This window comes from Oncorhynchus mykiss, chromosome 1, assembly GCF_013265735.2.
Source record: "Oncorhynchus mykiss isolate Arlee chromosome 1, USDA_OmykA_1.1, whole genome shotgun sequence".
NCBI lineage: Eukaryota > Metazoa > Chordata > Actinopteri > Salmoniformes > Salmonidae > Oncorhynchus > Oncorhynchus mykiss.
This window is the reverse complement of record NC_048565.1, coordinates 11449797-11466371: the sequence shown is the minus strand read 5'-3', so window position 1 is coordinate 11466371 and position 16575 is coordinate 11449797. Positions and strand designations below refer to the sequence as shown.

The 16575-nt window shown below is 51.6% G+C and overlaps 1 protein-coding gene across 6 annotated transcripts in view; it reads right to left on the bottom strand.

Moving 5' to 3' along the window:
* LOC110523899 (dynamin-like 120 kDa protein, mitochondrial) overlaps nt 1-16575 on the bottom strand; it is an 81326-nt gene that overhangs the window by 48056 nt on the left and 16695 nt on the right. For all 6 annotated transcript variants that reach the window (XM_036940763.1, XM_036940849.1, XM_036940803.1 and 3 more), the window contains 9 exons: nt 16224-16295; nt 15986-16085; nt 15659-15789; nt 15300-15372; nt 13182-13254; nt 11995-12110; nt 1666-1730; nt 1470-1546; nt 414-579 (listed from right to left, as the gene is read on the bottom strand). In XM_036940763.1, the coding sequence (XP_036796658.1) occupies nt 414-579; nt 1470-1546; nt 1666-1730; nt 11995-12110; nt 13182-13254; nt 15300-15372; nt 15659-15789; nt 15986-16085; nt 16224-16295 (873 nt within the window). The remainder of the gene's footprint in view (nt 1-413; nt 580-1469; nt 1547-1665; nt 1731-11994; nt 12111-13181; nt 13255-15299; nt 15373-15658; nt 15790-15985; nt 16086-16223; nt 16296-16575) is intronic.

The window sequence follows — 16575 nt, the reverse complement described above, 5'->3', positions numbered from 1 at the left end:
AGCAGAACTCTACCTCTAATACGTTGTGAGGCAGCAGCAGCAGAACTCTACCTCTAATTCTTTGTGAGGCAGCAGCAGAACTCTACCTCTAATGCTTTGTGAGGCATCAGCAGAACTCTACCTCTAATACGTTGTGAGGCAGCAGCAGCAGAACTCTACCTCTAATTCTTTGTGAGGCAGCAGCAGAACTCTACCTCTAATGCTTTGTGAGGCAGCAGCAGCAGAACTCTACCTCTAATGCTTTGTGAGGCAGCAGCAGAACTCTACCTCTAATGCTTTGTGAGGCAGCAGCAGAACTCTACCTCTAATACGTTGTGAGGCAGCAGCAGCAGAACTCTACCTCTAATACGTTGTGAGGCAGCAGCAGCAGAACTCTACCTCTAATGCTTTGTGAGGCAGCAGCAGAACTCTACCTCTAATGCTTTGTGAGGCAGCTGCTTGTCCGTCCACTGTTTGAGCTTGATGTCCACGGTGGTGTTGAAGGTGCCAGAGTTCATGGTCTGGGCTGCAGGCAGGTAGATGTTCTCGATGACGTGGATGGACACACGCTCCCACAGCTTCTTCTCTAGGATGGCCTCCCTACAGGGTTAAGATAGGAAAACAAGTGCTTCTTGGTTGGACAGCAGTTTTGAAGACGACGCTGTGTGAGTGTACGTTAAGTAGTGACCTGTGTGGTTCAGCGGTTAGTGCCGCAAACACCGGTGCACACAGCCTACACCAGAGTCAGCATGGGCTTGAATCCAACCCAGTGCACTTCTGACTCGCAATCTAGAACCTCACCTGTCTTCACGGTTCCATCTCAATAAATAAATATAAACTCACAAAGACAAAAAAATATTTGTAAAAAGTCTCAATTTGCTTCCTTTGGTTATGTCCTCTCCAGATTTGCAGCTGATCTGAACAGGCATAATAGCTGAAAGCAATAGGGCAGAAAGCGGTAGTGATGTGTCCTTTGACTTTGCCAGATCTGTCATGTCAGGTTTTATGAAGGGAATGAAAATTACCCTTTTAGTAAATGAAATAAACGCTCACTATTCAGACTGCACTTTACTGTAGATTCCCAATGGTTGCATCCCAAATGGTGACCTAATCCTTATATAGGGGGCCATTTAGGCCGCATAGCCATGAAAGCCCAGCAGCTTGTTAACTTAAGCAAGGCTCTTTATCTGAACAGGGCTCTGTGACAAACCCCAGCTCAATCCCCATGGGCTTCTGTAAAGACTCATTTATCATAAACCCACCCACACCCATTCATAGCTTCTACAACATAGCTGGCAGACAGGCATTTCAGAATTAGTTTAACGGCCTTTGAATATGAAGCATTCAACACTCCGTTGATGTTGGCTATGTAAAAATTATAACATGTTTTGTTTTTTTAAATCGATACATAATAATCAATAATAATGGTGTACATAAGCTGCAGGTGACCAAACTTCCTTTAAAGGGGAAACATCAGGTCAAACACTAACCAGTGTTTCGGTGTCACTTGACTCAAGCTAATGACTTCGTCCAAGATTTCGTTCTTGGCTTTTTCGAAGAGTTCATTCTGGGAGGAAAAGACAAACAAAAGTGATTATTAGGCGGAATCTGGCACTCCAATATGGCCGCTCCAAAAATCTCAGAATCAGTAGACGAGTCAAGGAAAATATTGTTGACTTGACATACCCTGTCCAGCTCTCTCAGACGGGGGTAGTTGTTCTTCCACTCTGTCTCCAGGTTGAAGCGGGACGCTGAGAAAGAAAGGAGAGGACAGGCAGTCAGTGGACCAGACCTTTGGGGGGGGGTTCTCTCATAGTGAGTCTGTTTACAGGTCTAAATTCATCTGTACTGTACTCATCTGTACACAAAGTGAGAGAGGATCAATACTATGTATTTTGTCTCCATTGCTAAAGATCCAAGCCAGGGTTGAGAGTCAAGCAGCCCCTGATAGTAGCATGGGTGAGCTAGCTGGTTATACGGTCTCATTGTCCGAATGTCTCATCTGTTTGGTGTTATGAATTAACCAGTAGATAACATGCAGTTTGTATAGGGACAGCTTCACTACTACCTGCTATGATGATGAGAGTTCAAAAGGAAAAATAAAACCTATTTTGGCACGCCAGGGCAGTAGGGATGGCTGAGATCCCTCGCTAGAGAACACACTCCTAATCAGAAACTAAATCCAAGCCTACACCCCCCTCTCCCATCATCCCTACACATTCCCCTCTCCCCCACATTTCCCATCATCCCTCACCTCTCCCAATCATCCCTCACCTCTCCCAACACACCTCCCCTCTCCCACACATTTCCCATCATCCCTCACCTCTCCCTACACATCTCCCCTCTCCCACACATTTCCCATCATCCCTCACCTCTCCCTACACACCTCCCCTCTCCCATACATTTCCCATCATCCCTCACCTCTCCCTACACACCTCCCCTCTCCCACACATTTCCCATCATCTCTCACCTCTCCCTACACACCTCCCCTCTCAAAGTTTATTGATCGCGTACACAGTTTAGCAGATATTATAGCGGGTGCAGTGAAATGCTTATGTTACTAGCTCCTAAAAATGTAGTACAATGTCAAACAAGTACACAAATAATTTTTTTAAATAACAAGAAATGTTGAACAAATCCAATGAACCTAAATAGCACTAGCAGCAATCACAACGCTATCTACACATGTATATACTAGGTGAATTTCCACTCAATATACTAAGAATGATATGTACAGCAGAAGATATATTAGAGTAAGCTACAGTATGTCAATATTTCTTTAAACTTTCACTTTTATTTAACTAGGCAAGTCAGTTAAGAACAAATTCTTATTTTACAATGACGGCCTACCCCGGCCAAACCATCCCCTAACCCGGACGGCGCTGGGCCAATTGTGCGCTGATCTATGTGACTCCCGATCACGGCCGGTTGTGATACAGCCCAGGATCGAACCAGGGTCTGTAGTGACGCCTCTAGCACTGAGATGCAGTGCCTTAGACCGCAGCGTCACTTGGGAGCACGAATCCAGTGTATAGCAGCTAAAAACTTTCAACCTCAGCTGATATTCTTCACCAGTCTGGTTCTAGACCTGAACATAGCACCGTTTCAGCAGCTACGCTTGTCTTATAAATGGCTTAGATCACAGGAATCACTCTGCTTCTTTTATCCTGTCCAACATCCTCTACTCATTTAAAGGGTGTCTGAAAGTGGTTTGGGAACTAGACAGAACACAAATGTGTGCTTTCTGATGGTGCCAAGTCACCTCGGTATTAATAAAAGGTATCCTGCAGGATATGTCCTCTTTACTATTTATGTAAATACTATTGGTCTTTCTGCAAAAAGCTGTAACATTCATATGTATGCAGATGATACTTATCTACGTTAGAGCCCCTTACTGCTGACCGGGCCATGTTAGAGCCCCTTACTGCTGCTGACGAGGCCATGTTAGAGCCCCTTACTGCTGCTGACGAGGCCATGTTAGAGCCCCTTACTGCTGCTGACCGGGCCATGTTAGAGCCCCTTACTGCTGCTGACCGGGCCATGTTAGAGCCCCTTACTGCTGCTGACGAGGCCATGTTAGAACCCCTTACTGCTGCTGACCGGGCCATGTTAGAGCCCCTTACTGCTGCTGACGAGGCCATGTTAGAGCCCCTTACTGCTGCTGACCAGGCCATGTTAGAACCCCTTACTGCTGCTGACCGGGCCATGTTAGAACCCCTTACTGCTGCTGACGAGGCCATGTTAGAGCCCCTTACTGCTGCTGACGAGGCCATGTTAGAACCCCTTACTGCTGCTGACGAGGCCATGTTAGAGCCCCTTACTGCTGCTGACCAGGCCATGTTAGAGCCCCTTACTGCTGCTGACCGGGCCATGTTAGAACCCCTTACTGCTGCTGACGAGGCCATGTTAGAGCCCCTTACTGCTGACCGGGCCATGTTAGAGCCCCTTACTGCTGACCGGGCCATGTTAGAGCCCCTTACTGCTGCAGACGAGGCCATGTTAGAGCCCCTTACTGCTGCTGACCGGGCCATGTTAGAACCCCTTACTGCTGCTGACCGGGCCATGTTAGAGCCCCTTACTGCTGACCGGGCCATGTTAGAACCCCTTACTGCTGCTGACGAGGCCATGTTAGAGCCCCTTACTGCTGCTGACGAGGCCATGTTAGAACCCCTTACTGCTGCTGACGAGGCCATGTTAGAGCCCCTTACTGCTGCTGACCAGGCCATGTTAGAACCCCTTACTGCTGCTGACGAGGCCATGTTAGAGCCCCTTACTGCTGCTGACGAGGCCATGTTAGAACCCCTTACTGCTGCTGACGAGGCCATGTTAGAGCCCCTTACTCCTGCTGACGAGGCCATGTTAGAACCCCTTACTGCTGCTGACCGGGCCATGTTAGAACCCCTTACTGCTGCTGACGAGGCCATGTTAGAACCCCTTACTGCTGCTGACCGGGCCATGTTAGAACCCCTTACTGCTGACCGGGCCATGTTAGAACCCCTTACTGCTGACGAGGCCATGTTAGAGCCCCTTACTGCTGCTGACCGGGCCATGTTAGAGCCCCTTACTGCTGACCGGGCCATGTTAGAGCCCCTTACTGCTGCTGACGAGGCCATGTTAGAGCCCCTTACTGCTGCTGACCAGGCCATGTTAGAGCCCCTTACTGCTGCTGACCGGGCCATGTTAGAGCCCCTTACTGCTGCTGACGAGGCCATGTTAGAGCCCCTTACTGCTGCTGACGAGGCCATGTTAGAGCCCCTTACTGCTGCTGACCGGGCCATGTTAGAACCCTTTACTGCTGCTGACCGGGCCATGTTAGAACCCCTTACTGCTGCTGACCAGGCCATGTTAGAGCCCCTACTGCTGACGAGGCCATGTTAGAACCCCTTACTGCTGACCGGGCCATGTTAGAGCCCCTTACTGCTGCAGACGAGGCCATGTTAGAGCCCCTTACTGCTGCTGACCGGGCCATGTTAGAACCCCTTACTGCTGCTGACCGGGCCATGTTAGAGCCCCTTACTGCTGACCGGGCCATGTTAGAACCCCTTACTGCTGCTGACGAGGCCATGTTAGAGCCCCTTACTGCTGCTGACGAGGCCATGTTAGAACCCCTTACTGCTGCTGACGAGGCCATGTTAGAGCCCCTTACTGCTGCTGACCAGGCCATGTTAGAACCCCTTACTGCTGCTGACGAGGCCATGTTAGAGCCCCTTACTGCTGCTGACGAGGCCATGTTAGAACCCCTTACTGCTGCTGACGAGGCCATGTTAGAGCCCCTTACTCCTGCTGACGAGGCCATGTTAGAACCCCTTACTGCTGCTGACCGGGCCATGTTAGAACCCCTTACTGCTGCTGACGAGGCCATGTTAGAACCCCTTACTGCTGCTGACCGGGCCATGTTAGAACCCCTTACTGCTGACCGGGCCATGTTAGAACCCCTTACTGCTGACGAGGCCATGTTAGAGCCCCTTACTGCTGCTGACCGGGCCATGTTAGAGCCCCTTACTGCTGACCGGGCCATGTTAGAGCCCCTTACTGCTGCTGACGAGGCCATGTTAGAGCCCCTTACTGCTGCTGACCAGGCCATGTTAGAGCCCCTTACTGCTGCTGACCGGGCCATGTTAGAGCCCCTTACTGCTGCTGACGAGGCCATGTTAGAGCCCCTTACTGCTGCTGACGAGGCCATGTTAGAGCCCCTTACTGCTGCTGACCGGGCCATGTTAGAACCCTTTACTGCTGCTGACCGGGCCATGTTAGAACCCCTTACTGCTGCTGACCAGGCCATGTTAGAGCCCCTACTGCTGACGAGGCCATGTTAGAACCCCTTACTGCTGCTGACGAGGCCATGTTAGAACCCTTTACTGCTGCTGACCAGGCCATGTTAGAGCCCCTTACTGCTGACCGGGCCATGTTAGAACCCCTTACTGCTGCTGACGAGGCCATGTTAGAACCCCTTACTGCTGCTGACGAGGCCATGTTAGAACCCCTTACTGCTGCTGACCGGGCCATGTTAGAACCCCTTACTGCTGCTGACGAGGCCATGTTAGAACCCCTTACTGCTGCTGACCGGGCCATGTTAGAGCCCCTTACTGCTGACCGGGCCATGTTAGAGCCCCTTACTGCTGCTGACCGGGCCATGTTAGAGCCCCTTACTGCTGCTGACGAGGCCATGTTAGAGCCCTTTACTGCTGCTGACGAGGCCATGTTAGAACCCCTTACTGCTGCTGACGAGGCCATGTTAGAGCCCCTTACTGCTGCTGACGGGGCCATGTTAGAGCCCCTTACTGCTGCTGACCGGGCCATGTTAGAACCCCTTACTGCTGCTGACAAGGCCATGTTAGAGCCCCTTACTGCTGCTGACGAGGCCATGTTAGAGCCCCTACTGCTGCTGACGAGGCCATGTTAGAGCCCCTTACTGCTGCTGACCGGGCCATGTTAGAACCCCTTACTGCTGCTGACCGGGCCATGTTAAAACCCCTTACTGCTGCTGACGAGGCCATGTTAGAGCCCCTTACTGCTGACCGGGCCATGTTAGAACCCCTTACTGCTGCTGACAAGGCCATGTTAGAGCCCCTTACTGCTGCTGACGAGGCCATGTTAGAGCCCCGACTGCTGCTGACGAGGCCATGTTAGAGCCCCTTACTGCTGCTGACGAGGCCATGTTAGAGCCCTTTACTGCTGCTGACCGGGCCATGTTAGAGCCCCTTACTGCTGCTGACCGGGCCATGTTAGAGCCCCTTACTGCTGCTGACGAGGCCATGTTAGAACCCCTTACTGCTGCTGACGAGGCCATGTTAGAACCCCTTACTGCTGCTGACCGGGCCATGTTAGAGCCCCTTACTGCTGCTGACGAGGCCATGTTAGAACCCCTTACTGCTGCTGACCGGGCCATGTTAGAACCCCTTACTGCTGCTGACGAGGCCATGTTAGAGCCCTTTACTGCTGCTGACGAGGCCATGTTAAAACCCCTTACTGCTGCTGACCGGGCCATGTTAGAGCCCCTTACTGCTGCTGACGAGGCCATGTTAGAACCCCTTACTGCTGCTGACGAGGCCATGTTAGAACCCCTTACTGCTGCTGACCGGGCCATGTTAGAACCCCTTACTGCTGCTGACGAGGCCATGTTAGAGCCCCTTACTGCTGCTGACCGGGCCATGTTAGAACCCCTTACTGCTGCTGACCGGGCCATGTTAGAACCCTTTACTGCTGCTGACCGGGCCATGTTAGAGCCCCTTACTGCTGCTGACCAGGCCATGTTAGAACCCCTTACTGCTGCTGACGAGGCCATGTTAGAGCCCCTTACTGCTGCTGACCAGGCCATGTTAGAACCCCTTACTGCTGCTGACCGGGCCATGTTAGAGCCCCTTACTGCTGCTGACCAGGCCATGTTAGAACCCCTTACTGCTGCTGACCGGGCCATGTTAGAGCCCCTTACTGCTGCTGACCAGGCCATGTTAAAACCCCTTACTGCTGCTGACCAGGCCATGTTAGAGCCCCTTACTGCTGCTGACCGGGCCATGTTAGAACCCCTTACTGCTGCTGACCGGGCCATGTTAGAACCCTTTACTGCTGCTGACCGGGCCATGTTAGAGCCCCTTACTGCTGCTGACCAGGCCATGTTAGAACCCCTTACTGCTGCTGACGAGGCCATGTTAGAGCCCCTTACTGCTGCTGACGAGGCCATGTTAAAGCCCCTTACTCCTGCTGACCGGGCCATGTTAAAACCCCTACTGCTGACGAGGCCATGTTAGAACCCCTTACTGCTGCTGACCGGGACATGTTAGAACCCCTTACTGCTGCTGACCAGGCCATGTTAGAGCCCCTTACTGCTGACCGGGCCATGTTAGAGCCCCTTACTGCTGACCGGGCCATGTTAGAGCCCCTTACTGCTGCTGACCGGGCCATGTTAGAGCCCCTTACTGCTGCTGACGGGGCCATGTTAGAACCCCTTACTGCTGCTGACGAGGCCATGTTAGAACCCCTTACTGCTGCTGACCAGGCCATGTTAGAACCCCTTACTGCTGCTGACCGGGCCATGTTAGAGCCCCTTACTGCTGCTGACCGGGCCATGTTAGAGCCCCTTACTGCTGCTGACCGGGCCATGTTAGAGCCCCTTACTGCTGCTGACGAGGCCATGTTAGAACCCCTTACTGCTGCTGACGAGGCCATGTTAGAACCCCTTACTGCAGCTGACCGGGCCATGTTAGAGCCCCTTACTGCTGCTGACGAGGCCATGTTAGAACCCCTTACTGCTGCTGACCGGGCCATGTTAGAACCCCTTACTGCTGCTGACGAGGCCATGTTAGAGCCCTTTACTGCTGCTGACGAGGCCATGTTAAAACCCCTTACTGCTGCTGACCGGGCCATGTTAGAGCCCCTTACTGCTGCTGACGAGGCCATGTTAGAACCCCTTACTGCTGCTGACGAGGCCATGTTAGAGCCCCTTACTGCTGACCGGGCCATGTTAGAACCCCTTACTGCTGCTGACAAGGCCATGTTAGAGCCCCTTACTGCTGCTGACGAGGCCATGTTAGAGCCCCTACTGCTGCTGACGAGGCCATGTTAGAGCCCCTTACTGCTGCTGACGAGGCCATGTTAGAGCCCTTTACTGCTGCTGACCGGGCCATGTTAGAGCCCCTTACTGCTGCTGACCGGGCCATGTTAGAGCCCCTTACTGCTGCTGACCGGGCCATGTTAGAGCCCCTTACTGCTGCTGACCGGGCCATGTTAGAGCCCCTTACTGCTGCTGACGAGGCCATGTTAGAACCCCTTACTGCTGCTGACGAGGCCATGTTAGAACCCCTTACTGCTGCTGACCGGGCCATGTTAGAGCCCCTTACTGCTGCTGACGAGGCCATGTTAGAACCCCTTACTGCTGCTGACCGGGCCATGTTAGAACCCCTTACTGCTGCTGACGAGGCCATGTTAGAGCCCTTTACTGCTGCTGACGAGGCCATGTTAAAACCCCTTACTGCTGCTGACCGGGCCATGTTAGAGCCCCTTACTGCTGCTGACGAGGCCATGTTAGAACCCCTTACTGCTGCTGACCGGGCCATGTTAGAGCCCCTTACTGCTGCTGACGAGGCCATGTTAGAACCCCTTACTGCTGCTGACCGGGCCATGTTAGAACCCCTTACTGCTGCTGACGAGGCCATGTTAGAGCCCTTTACTGCTGCTGACGAGGCCATGTTAAAACCCCTTACTGCTGCTGACCGGGCCATGTTAGAGCCCCTTACTGCTGCTGACGAGGCCATGTTAGAACCCCTTACTGCTGCTGACGAGGCCATGTTAGAACCCCTTACTGCTGCTGACGAGGCCATGTTAGAGCCCCTTACTGCTGCTGACCGGGCCATGTTAGAACCCCTTACTGCTGCTGACGAGGCCATGTTAGAACCCCTTACTGCTGCTGACCAGGCCATGTTAGAGCCCCTTACTGCTGACCGGGCCATGTTAGAGCCCCTTACTGCTGCTGACCGGGCCATGTTAGAGCCCCTTACTGCTGCTGACCGGGCCATGTTAGAACCCCTTACTGCTGCTGACGAGGCCATGTTAGAGCCCCTTACTGCTGCTGACGAGGCCATGTTAGAACCCCTTACTGCTGCTGACCAGGCCATGTTAGAGCCCCTTACTGCTGACCGGGCCATGTTAGAGCCCCTTACTGCTGCTGACCGGGCCATGTTAGAGCCCCTTACTGCTGCTGACCGGGCCATGTTAGAACCCCTTACTGCTGCTGACGAGGCCATGTTAGAACCCCTTACTGCTGCTGACCGGGCCATGTTAGAGCCCTTTACTGCTGCTGACGAGGCCATGTTAGAGCCCCTTACTGCTGCTGACCGGGACATGTTAGAGCCCCTTACTGCTGCTGACGAGGCCATGTTAGAGCCCCTTACTGCTGCTGACCGGGCCATGTTAGAGCCCCTTACTGCTGCTGACCGGGCCATGTTAGAACCCCTTACTGCTGCTGACCAGGCCATGTTAGAGCCCCTTACTGCTGCTGACCGGGCCATGTTAGAACCCCTTACTGCTGCTGACCGGGCCATGTTAGAGCCCCTTACTGCTGCTGACGAGGCCATGTTAGAGCCCCTCACTGCTGCTGACCAGGCCATGTTAGAACCCCTTACTGCTGCTGACCGGGCCATGTTAGAGCCCCTTACTGCTGCTGACCGGGCCATGTTAGAACCCCTTACTGCTGCTGACGAGGCCATGTTAGAACCCCTTACTGCTGCTGACCGGGCCATGTTAGAACCCCTTACTGCTGCTGACGAGGCCATGTTAGAGCCCCTTACTGCTGACCGGGCCATGTTAGAACCCCTTACTGCTGCTGACGAGGCCATGTTAGAGCCCCTTACTGCTGCTGACGAGGCCATGTTAGAGCCCCTTACTGCTGCTGACGAGGCCATGTTAGAGCCCCTTACTGCTGCTGACCAGGCCATGTTAGAGCCCCTTACTGCTGCTGACCGGGCCATGTTAGAACCCCTTACTGCTGCTGACGAGGCCATGTTAGAGCCCCTTACTGCTGCTGACAAGGCCATGTTAGAGCCCCTTACTGCTGCTGACGAGGCCATGTTAGAGCCCTTTACTGCTGCTGACGAGGCCATGTTAGAGCCCCTTACTGCTGCTGACCGGGCCATGTTAGAGCCCCTTACTGCTGCTGACGAGGCCATGTTAGAACCCCTTACTGCTGCTGACCGGGCCATGTTAGAACCCCTTACTGCTGCTGACGAGGCCATGTTAGAGCCCCTTACTGCTGCTGACGAGGCCATGTTAGAGCCCCTTACTGCTGCTGACCGGGCCATGTTAGAGCCCCTTACTGCTGCTGACGAGGCCATGTTAGAGCCCCTTACTGCTGCTGACCGGGCCATGTTAGAGCCCCTTACTGCTGCTGACCAGGCCATGTTAGAGCCCCTTACTGCTGCTGACCGGGCCATGTTAGAGCCCCTTACTGCTGCTGACCAGGCCATGTTAGAGCCCCTTACTGCTGCTGACCGGGCCATGTTAGAGCCCCTTGCTGCTGCTGACCAGGCCATGTTAGAGCCCCTTACTGCTGCTGACCGGGCCATGTTAGAGCCCCTTGCTGCTGCTGACGAGGCCATGTTAGAGCCCCTTACTGCTGCTGACCGGGCCATGTTAGAACCCCTTACTGCTGCTGACGAGGCCATGTTAGAGCCCCTTACTGCTGCTGACGAGGCCATGTTAAAACCCCTTACTGCTGCTGACCGGGCCATGTTAGAACCCCTTACTGCTGCTGACCGGGCCATGTTAGAACCCCTTACTGCTGCTGACGAGGCCATGTTAGAACCCTTTACTGCTGCTGACGAGGCCATGTTAGAGCCCCTTACTGCTGCTGACCAGGCCATGTTAGAGCCCCTTACTGCTGCTGACGAGGCCATGTTAGAGCCCCTTACTGCTGCTGACGAGGCCATGTTAGAGCCCCTTACTGCTGCTGACCAGGCCATGTTAGAGCCCCTTACTGCTGCTGACCGGGCCATGTTAGAGCCCTTTACTGCTGCTGACCGGGCCATGTTAGAATCCCTTACTGCTGCTGACGAGGCCATGTTAGAACCCCTTACTGCTGCTGACGAGGCCATGTTAGAACCCTTTACTGCTGCTGACGAGGCCATGTTAGAGCCCCTACTGCTGCTGCTTCATTGAAAATAAGAATTTGTTCTTAACTGACTTGCCTAGTTAAATAAAGGTAAAATAAAATAAAATATCAGGCCTCTCTTTATCAGAAGTGGTAGGTTTAATATTGATCACTGCATCCTTTGTCAAAAGGTCAACTGGACCTCTAAATTCCTGTAGATCACTTAATTTCTCCCTTTCTGTTTACAACGCTCTGCTGCACAAGCTTCCAACATATCACACTTCCCTGTTAAAGTAGAGAAATATGATGCACCAACAGGCTCACAGGGTTGGTTAACTCTTGATGTCCCTTGTGTCTCTACGTCGGTTAAATCAATAAGCCTTTGGGGTTCACGCATCAGAGGACTATTTTGGGGCCCTCACCCGCCTGGTTACCTTTGAAGGCGTCGGCCTGCTGCTCCACTGACTCCCTGACCATCTTCCAGAAGCAGTCAGAAACGGCCAGACTTAGGTTCTTAGTAGTCACCTGGTGGGCCTTCAGCATGCCGTCTCTGGAGTGGACAGAAGGACACCGGTCAGGTTAACGTGCTCCAGCGCAGTTCCATTTCTATTCAATTAGAGAAATTATATAATTGAAAACCATAGCCTTTCACCAAATGAATGAATTGACTAGCAATTCATTTTCTAAACCAAATCAGATGGAAATGTGGATGGTAGGGAGTGAGGACACCCACCTGAGTAGTCTAGTTGGCAGGGAGTGAGGACACCCACCTGAGTAGTCTAGTTGGCAGGGAGTGAGGACACCCACCTGAGTAGTCTAGTTGGCAGGGAGTGAGGACACCCACCTGAGTAGTCTAGTTGGCAGGGAGTGAGGACACCCACCTGAGTAGTCTAGTTGGCAGGGAGTCAGGACACCCACCTGAGTAGTCTAGATGGCAGGGAGTCAGGACACCCACCTGAGTAGTCTAGATGGCAGGGAGTCAGGACACCCACCTGAGTAGTCTAGTTGGTAGGGAGTCAGGACACCCACCTGAGTAGTCTAGATGGCAGGGAGTCAGGACACCCACCTGAGTAGTCTAGATGGCAGGGAGTCAGGACACCCACCTGAGTAGTCTAGATGGCAGGGAGTCAGGACACCCACCTGAGTAGTCTAGATGGCAGGGAGTCAGGACACCCACCTGAGTAGTCTAGATGGCAGGGAGTCAGGACACCCACCTGAGTAGTCTAAATGGCAGGGAGTCGGGACACCCACCTGAGTAGTCTAGATGGCAGGGAGTCGGGACACCCACCTGAGTAGTCTAGATGGCAGGGAGTCGGGACACCCACCTGAGTAGTCTAGATGGCAGGGAGTCGGGACACCCACCTGAGTAGTCTAGATGGCAGGGAGTCGGGACACTCACCTGAGTAGTCTAGATGGCAGGGAGTCGGGACACCCACCTGAGTAGTCTAGTTGGCAGGGAGTGAGGACACCCACCTGAGTAGTCTAGTTGGCAGGGAGTGAGGACACCCACCTGAGTAGTCTAGATGGCAGGGAGTCAGGACACCCACCTGAGTAGTCTAGTTGGTAGGGAGTCAGGACACCCACCTGAGTAGTCTAGTTGGCAGGGAGTCGGGACACCCACCTGAGTAGTCTGGAGTTCTGGAAGAAGTCCTCTTCGTAGTCTTTGATGGAGTCAATGCTTTCCCCGGCACTTCCTAAAGAAGAGGGGACAATGAATCACTGATGTGAGTCTAAGGCCTGACCACGGGACAAGCATTACTATAGAACTTTGGTTGTGTTGTTATTACCCCAGCATGTCCGTTATTCCAGAGAACCATTCACACAGGAAGAGACTTTCCAAACTGGCCCCTGGAATTCCTTTTTTAATTGATATATATATGTTTTTTTCTTATAATGGAAGCCTGGAGGTTTTTATTTAAAGCGTGAAGATACCTCAACAAGTCTAGACAATAATAAGCAACACTGATAACTCGTGCTTGGCTGCCACGTGTGTAGGTGTCCCAGTAATATTTCAACTGTCTGTGCTAATGAAAGTGCCCCCTGTTCTGCTATTCTGAGCCGCTGGACAGAGCACCTGTTTATAGATGTTTACTTTCTCAATTTCCCAAAAAGTTTAGCTTAGAGGGAAAATCGGGGATGCCCTGCGATCTACTGCCTATATTTACAGCCAGAGTTTCATTAAAATTTGGCCTAGGGACGATTGCACATGGAATTAAACTCATGTGGCCATGTTCAACTTCCATTCATCGGCACAAAAAAAAGCCTCTAAACAAAAGTATTCACTGTGAAAGTAGATTCATATGAAATACTATATATGCACAGCACTTCTTGTTTTCTTGCTCAAACAGCGCAGCACCTGTTACGCACGTGGCTCGTATTGTCAGAGGACTTTGGAGTTTGCCAAAAAAAACTGTAGGTTATTCTGGCTGGAATTGTTACTCTCCTGCCATGTAAAAATGACTGACACGGCAGACACGGACATGACAAAAATGACAGATGTGTTTTGCGCTCGTGCACATAATTACATCACCAGACCTCCACCAGCTAAATCATTAATATATAGTGCAGATAAAGTGGGCCAGAGTACATCTCCTCGCTTTATACAGGAAGGCAGGGAATCATCAACTAGATTCAGAGTAGAGTAACCAGAGTAAATTGGTAACCATTAACGTTCCACTGAACCAGAATAAACTGGTCTGCACTTAATGGCTGGGCAGTTAAAGCTCAGTCCTCCGGTTCTCCCGGACCCTACGACCAGCATCAGGTCCAGATAAAAGCTGTTGTATCGGTCAACAACTCCCAGTGATGTAGTTCTTCAGTTCTTGCTGGTTGGGATCTCAGATCAATGAGTCGTTCCGTCTGAGACTTTGGTGATCCTTGAACCTTAAGTAACTCTTCAGCTTTTGTTTCTGCCAAAGGACAGCCACTTTGTCCTGGCCCCGGCCCCTTGCCTGCATCCACTCTGCAACTACTAGCTCCGTGGTCACACTGGATCAGAAGTACCCTCGCTCTCTCCATCACATCCTCTCCCTCTTCAAAAGGTCGGCCTGCTAGAATGATGGACACCTCAGGGTTGAATTTAGTGGGTGGGTGGGTCCACATTGCCTCTTCTCGCTAGGTGCCTTATATCCAAGTTCTCCTGGAATTGTTTGGCTTTTCTTTCAATCTCTCGCTTAAGTTCGTCTCTGTCTACATAGATTATCTTTTTAGGGTCACTTGCAGACAGTCAACTTCTCTATTCAGCTGTTTCGTGAAGCTTAAACAATATATGGTCTATTTTGTTGTTATATCAGCTCTGGCTCATGCTGTAAGCCAGATTCAGATTCTTTCTGGTCTTCCCCCCCGGTACTCCTTGCGTATTTCTAAATCATGTTGTTAACGATGTTGACCTTCAACAGTTGCTTTGGTTGAAGAGTCTTTTTTTTGAAGCGGTATATACTCAAATTACAAACCTTTTTGTTAAAATGTTTGACATCGATATACAACACACACACATTCTCAACGCCAGCCATGCGTTCTCTCGTAGGCTACACACGTACCTCAAGTCTTTACTTTTCTAAGGAAGCATAAAAACAACAGAACATGTTGAAGTGAACAGTCCTGTCTTTTTAGATGCATTTAAGATAGTTCTGTTGTTTGTATGCTTCCTTAGAAACTTATAGATTTGAGTTACATGTGTAGCTTCATTTGATTTAAATAAGATCTGATGGGTAGGACTTGAAAGGGGAATGCATCGTACCTTTCCCGGTCACCACAGCAAAGTAACCCAAGGCTTTCATAGGGAACAACTTTCCTTCAACAATCTGTTGGATCTGTAGGGAGAAAAACACATGAATAAAATCCCAGATGAGAAGTCTTTAGATGTCATTCAGTCTGTAGCGGTGACTGTTTGAGTGTACCATTCAGCTTTTACAACTAATGAAAGGCTACCCCGGAGGGATATAATAGTTCTCAGACCATTTTAACTTGTCAAATGTATATCGTCCATGCTCATTGGGATGACCTTGACCACGGTTGTCATTTGAGCTTCCCGTTGCAAAACGTCTTGAACGAGTGTGATGCATGTGTCGTGTCGGGTGTGTGAGTTTTATATCTCACCCGGTTAGGGCTGGCCAGGTTCTTCTCTGCTAGGTCGACTTTGGTCAGGACAAAGATGGTCCTCTTCCCCTGCGGGTCCATCTGACTGACCAGGTCTGTGACGATGCTGCGCTCTGCATCCACTGACCCATCTGAGGACCAGAGAGATGAAGGGTGAGAAAACAGCTGGTCAGGAAGAGGAAAGGAGAAGAGACAAGAGGACACAGAAGCGGAGGAGAGGAGACCGAAGCGAACAGAGGATCAAAGTGGAGACGAGGGAGTAAAGAGGGAGAGGAGCTCCAGGATGTTCTGTTTGGTCAGAGGAAGGTGACTGCAGTGTTGACTCACCCTGGATACAGAGGATGATGGCGTTGGGGTTCTGCATGTAGTTCTTACTGATGCTGAAGATGGTCTCCTTGGTGTCTGCTGCCATGCCTGCAGTCACAGTCTGAGAGGAACACACACCATCACTGCTCCTACCACTGTACGGTCACTGTTTTGATACACGCGTGTGTGTTTCTGCATGTGCGTGAGTGAGTGAGTGAGTGAGTGAGTGAGTGAGTGAGTGAGTGAGTGAAGTACTCACACTGATGACTCCTGGTAGGTCTACTAGCACCATCCTCTGGATGCCTGGTCCTTTGACACTCAGAGAGATCGTCTGTCCCACAGGAGAAAGGAAAAACATTTAGCACTACAAACAGTCAGGGATCGACACAGAGCTGGTACAACGCTGAGTACTAGTGAGCTTTCATTATATAGCTGGTAGACACCCAAATAGCACCCTATTCCCTAGTCTAGTGCACTACTTTTGACCACTCCTTTTGAACCGAGACCTACTATTATATCAAAAGTAGTACACTATATAGGGGGCTCCTGAGTGGCGCTGCGGTCTACGGCACTGCATCTCAGTGCTAGAGGCGTCACTACAGCCTGGTTCG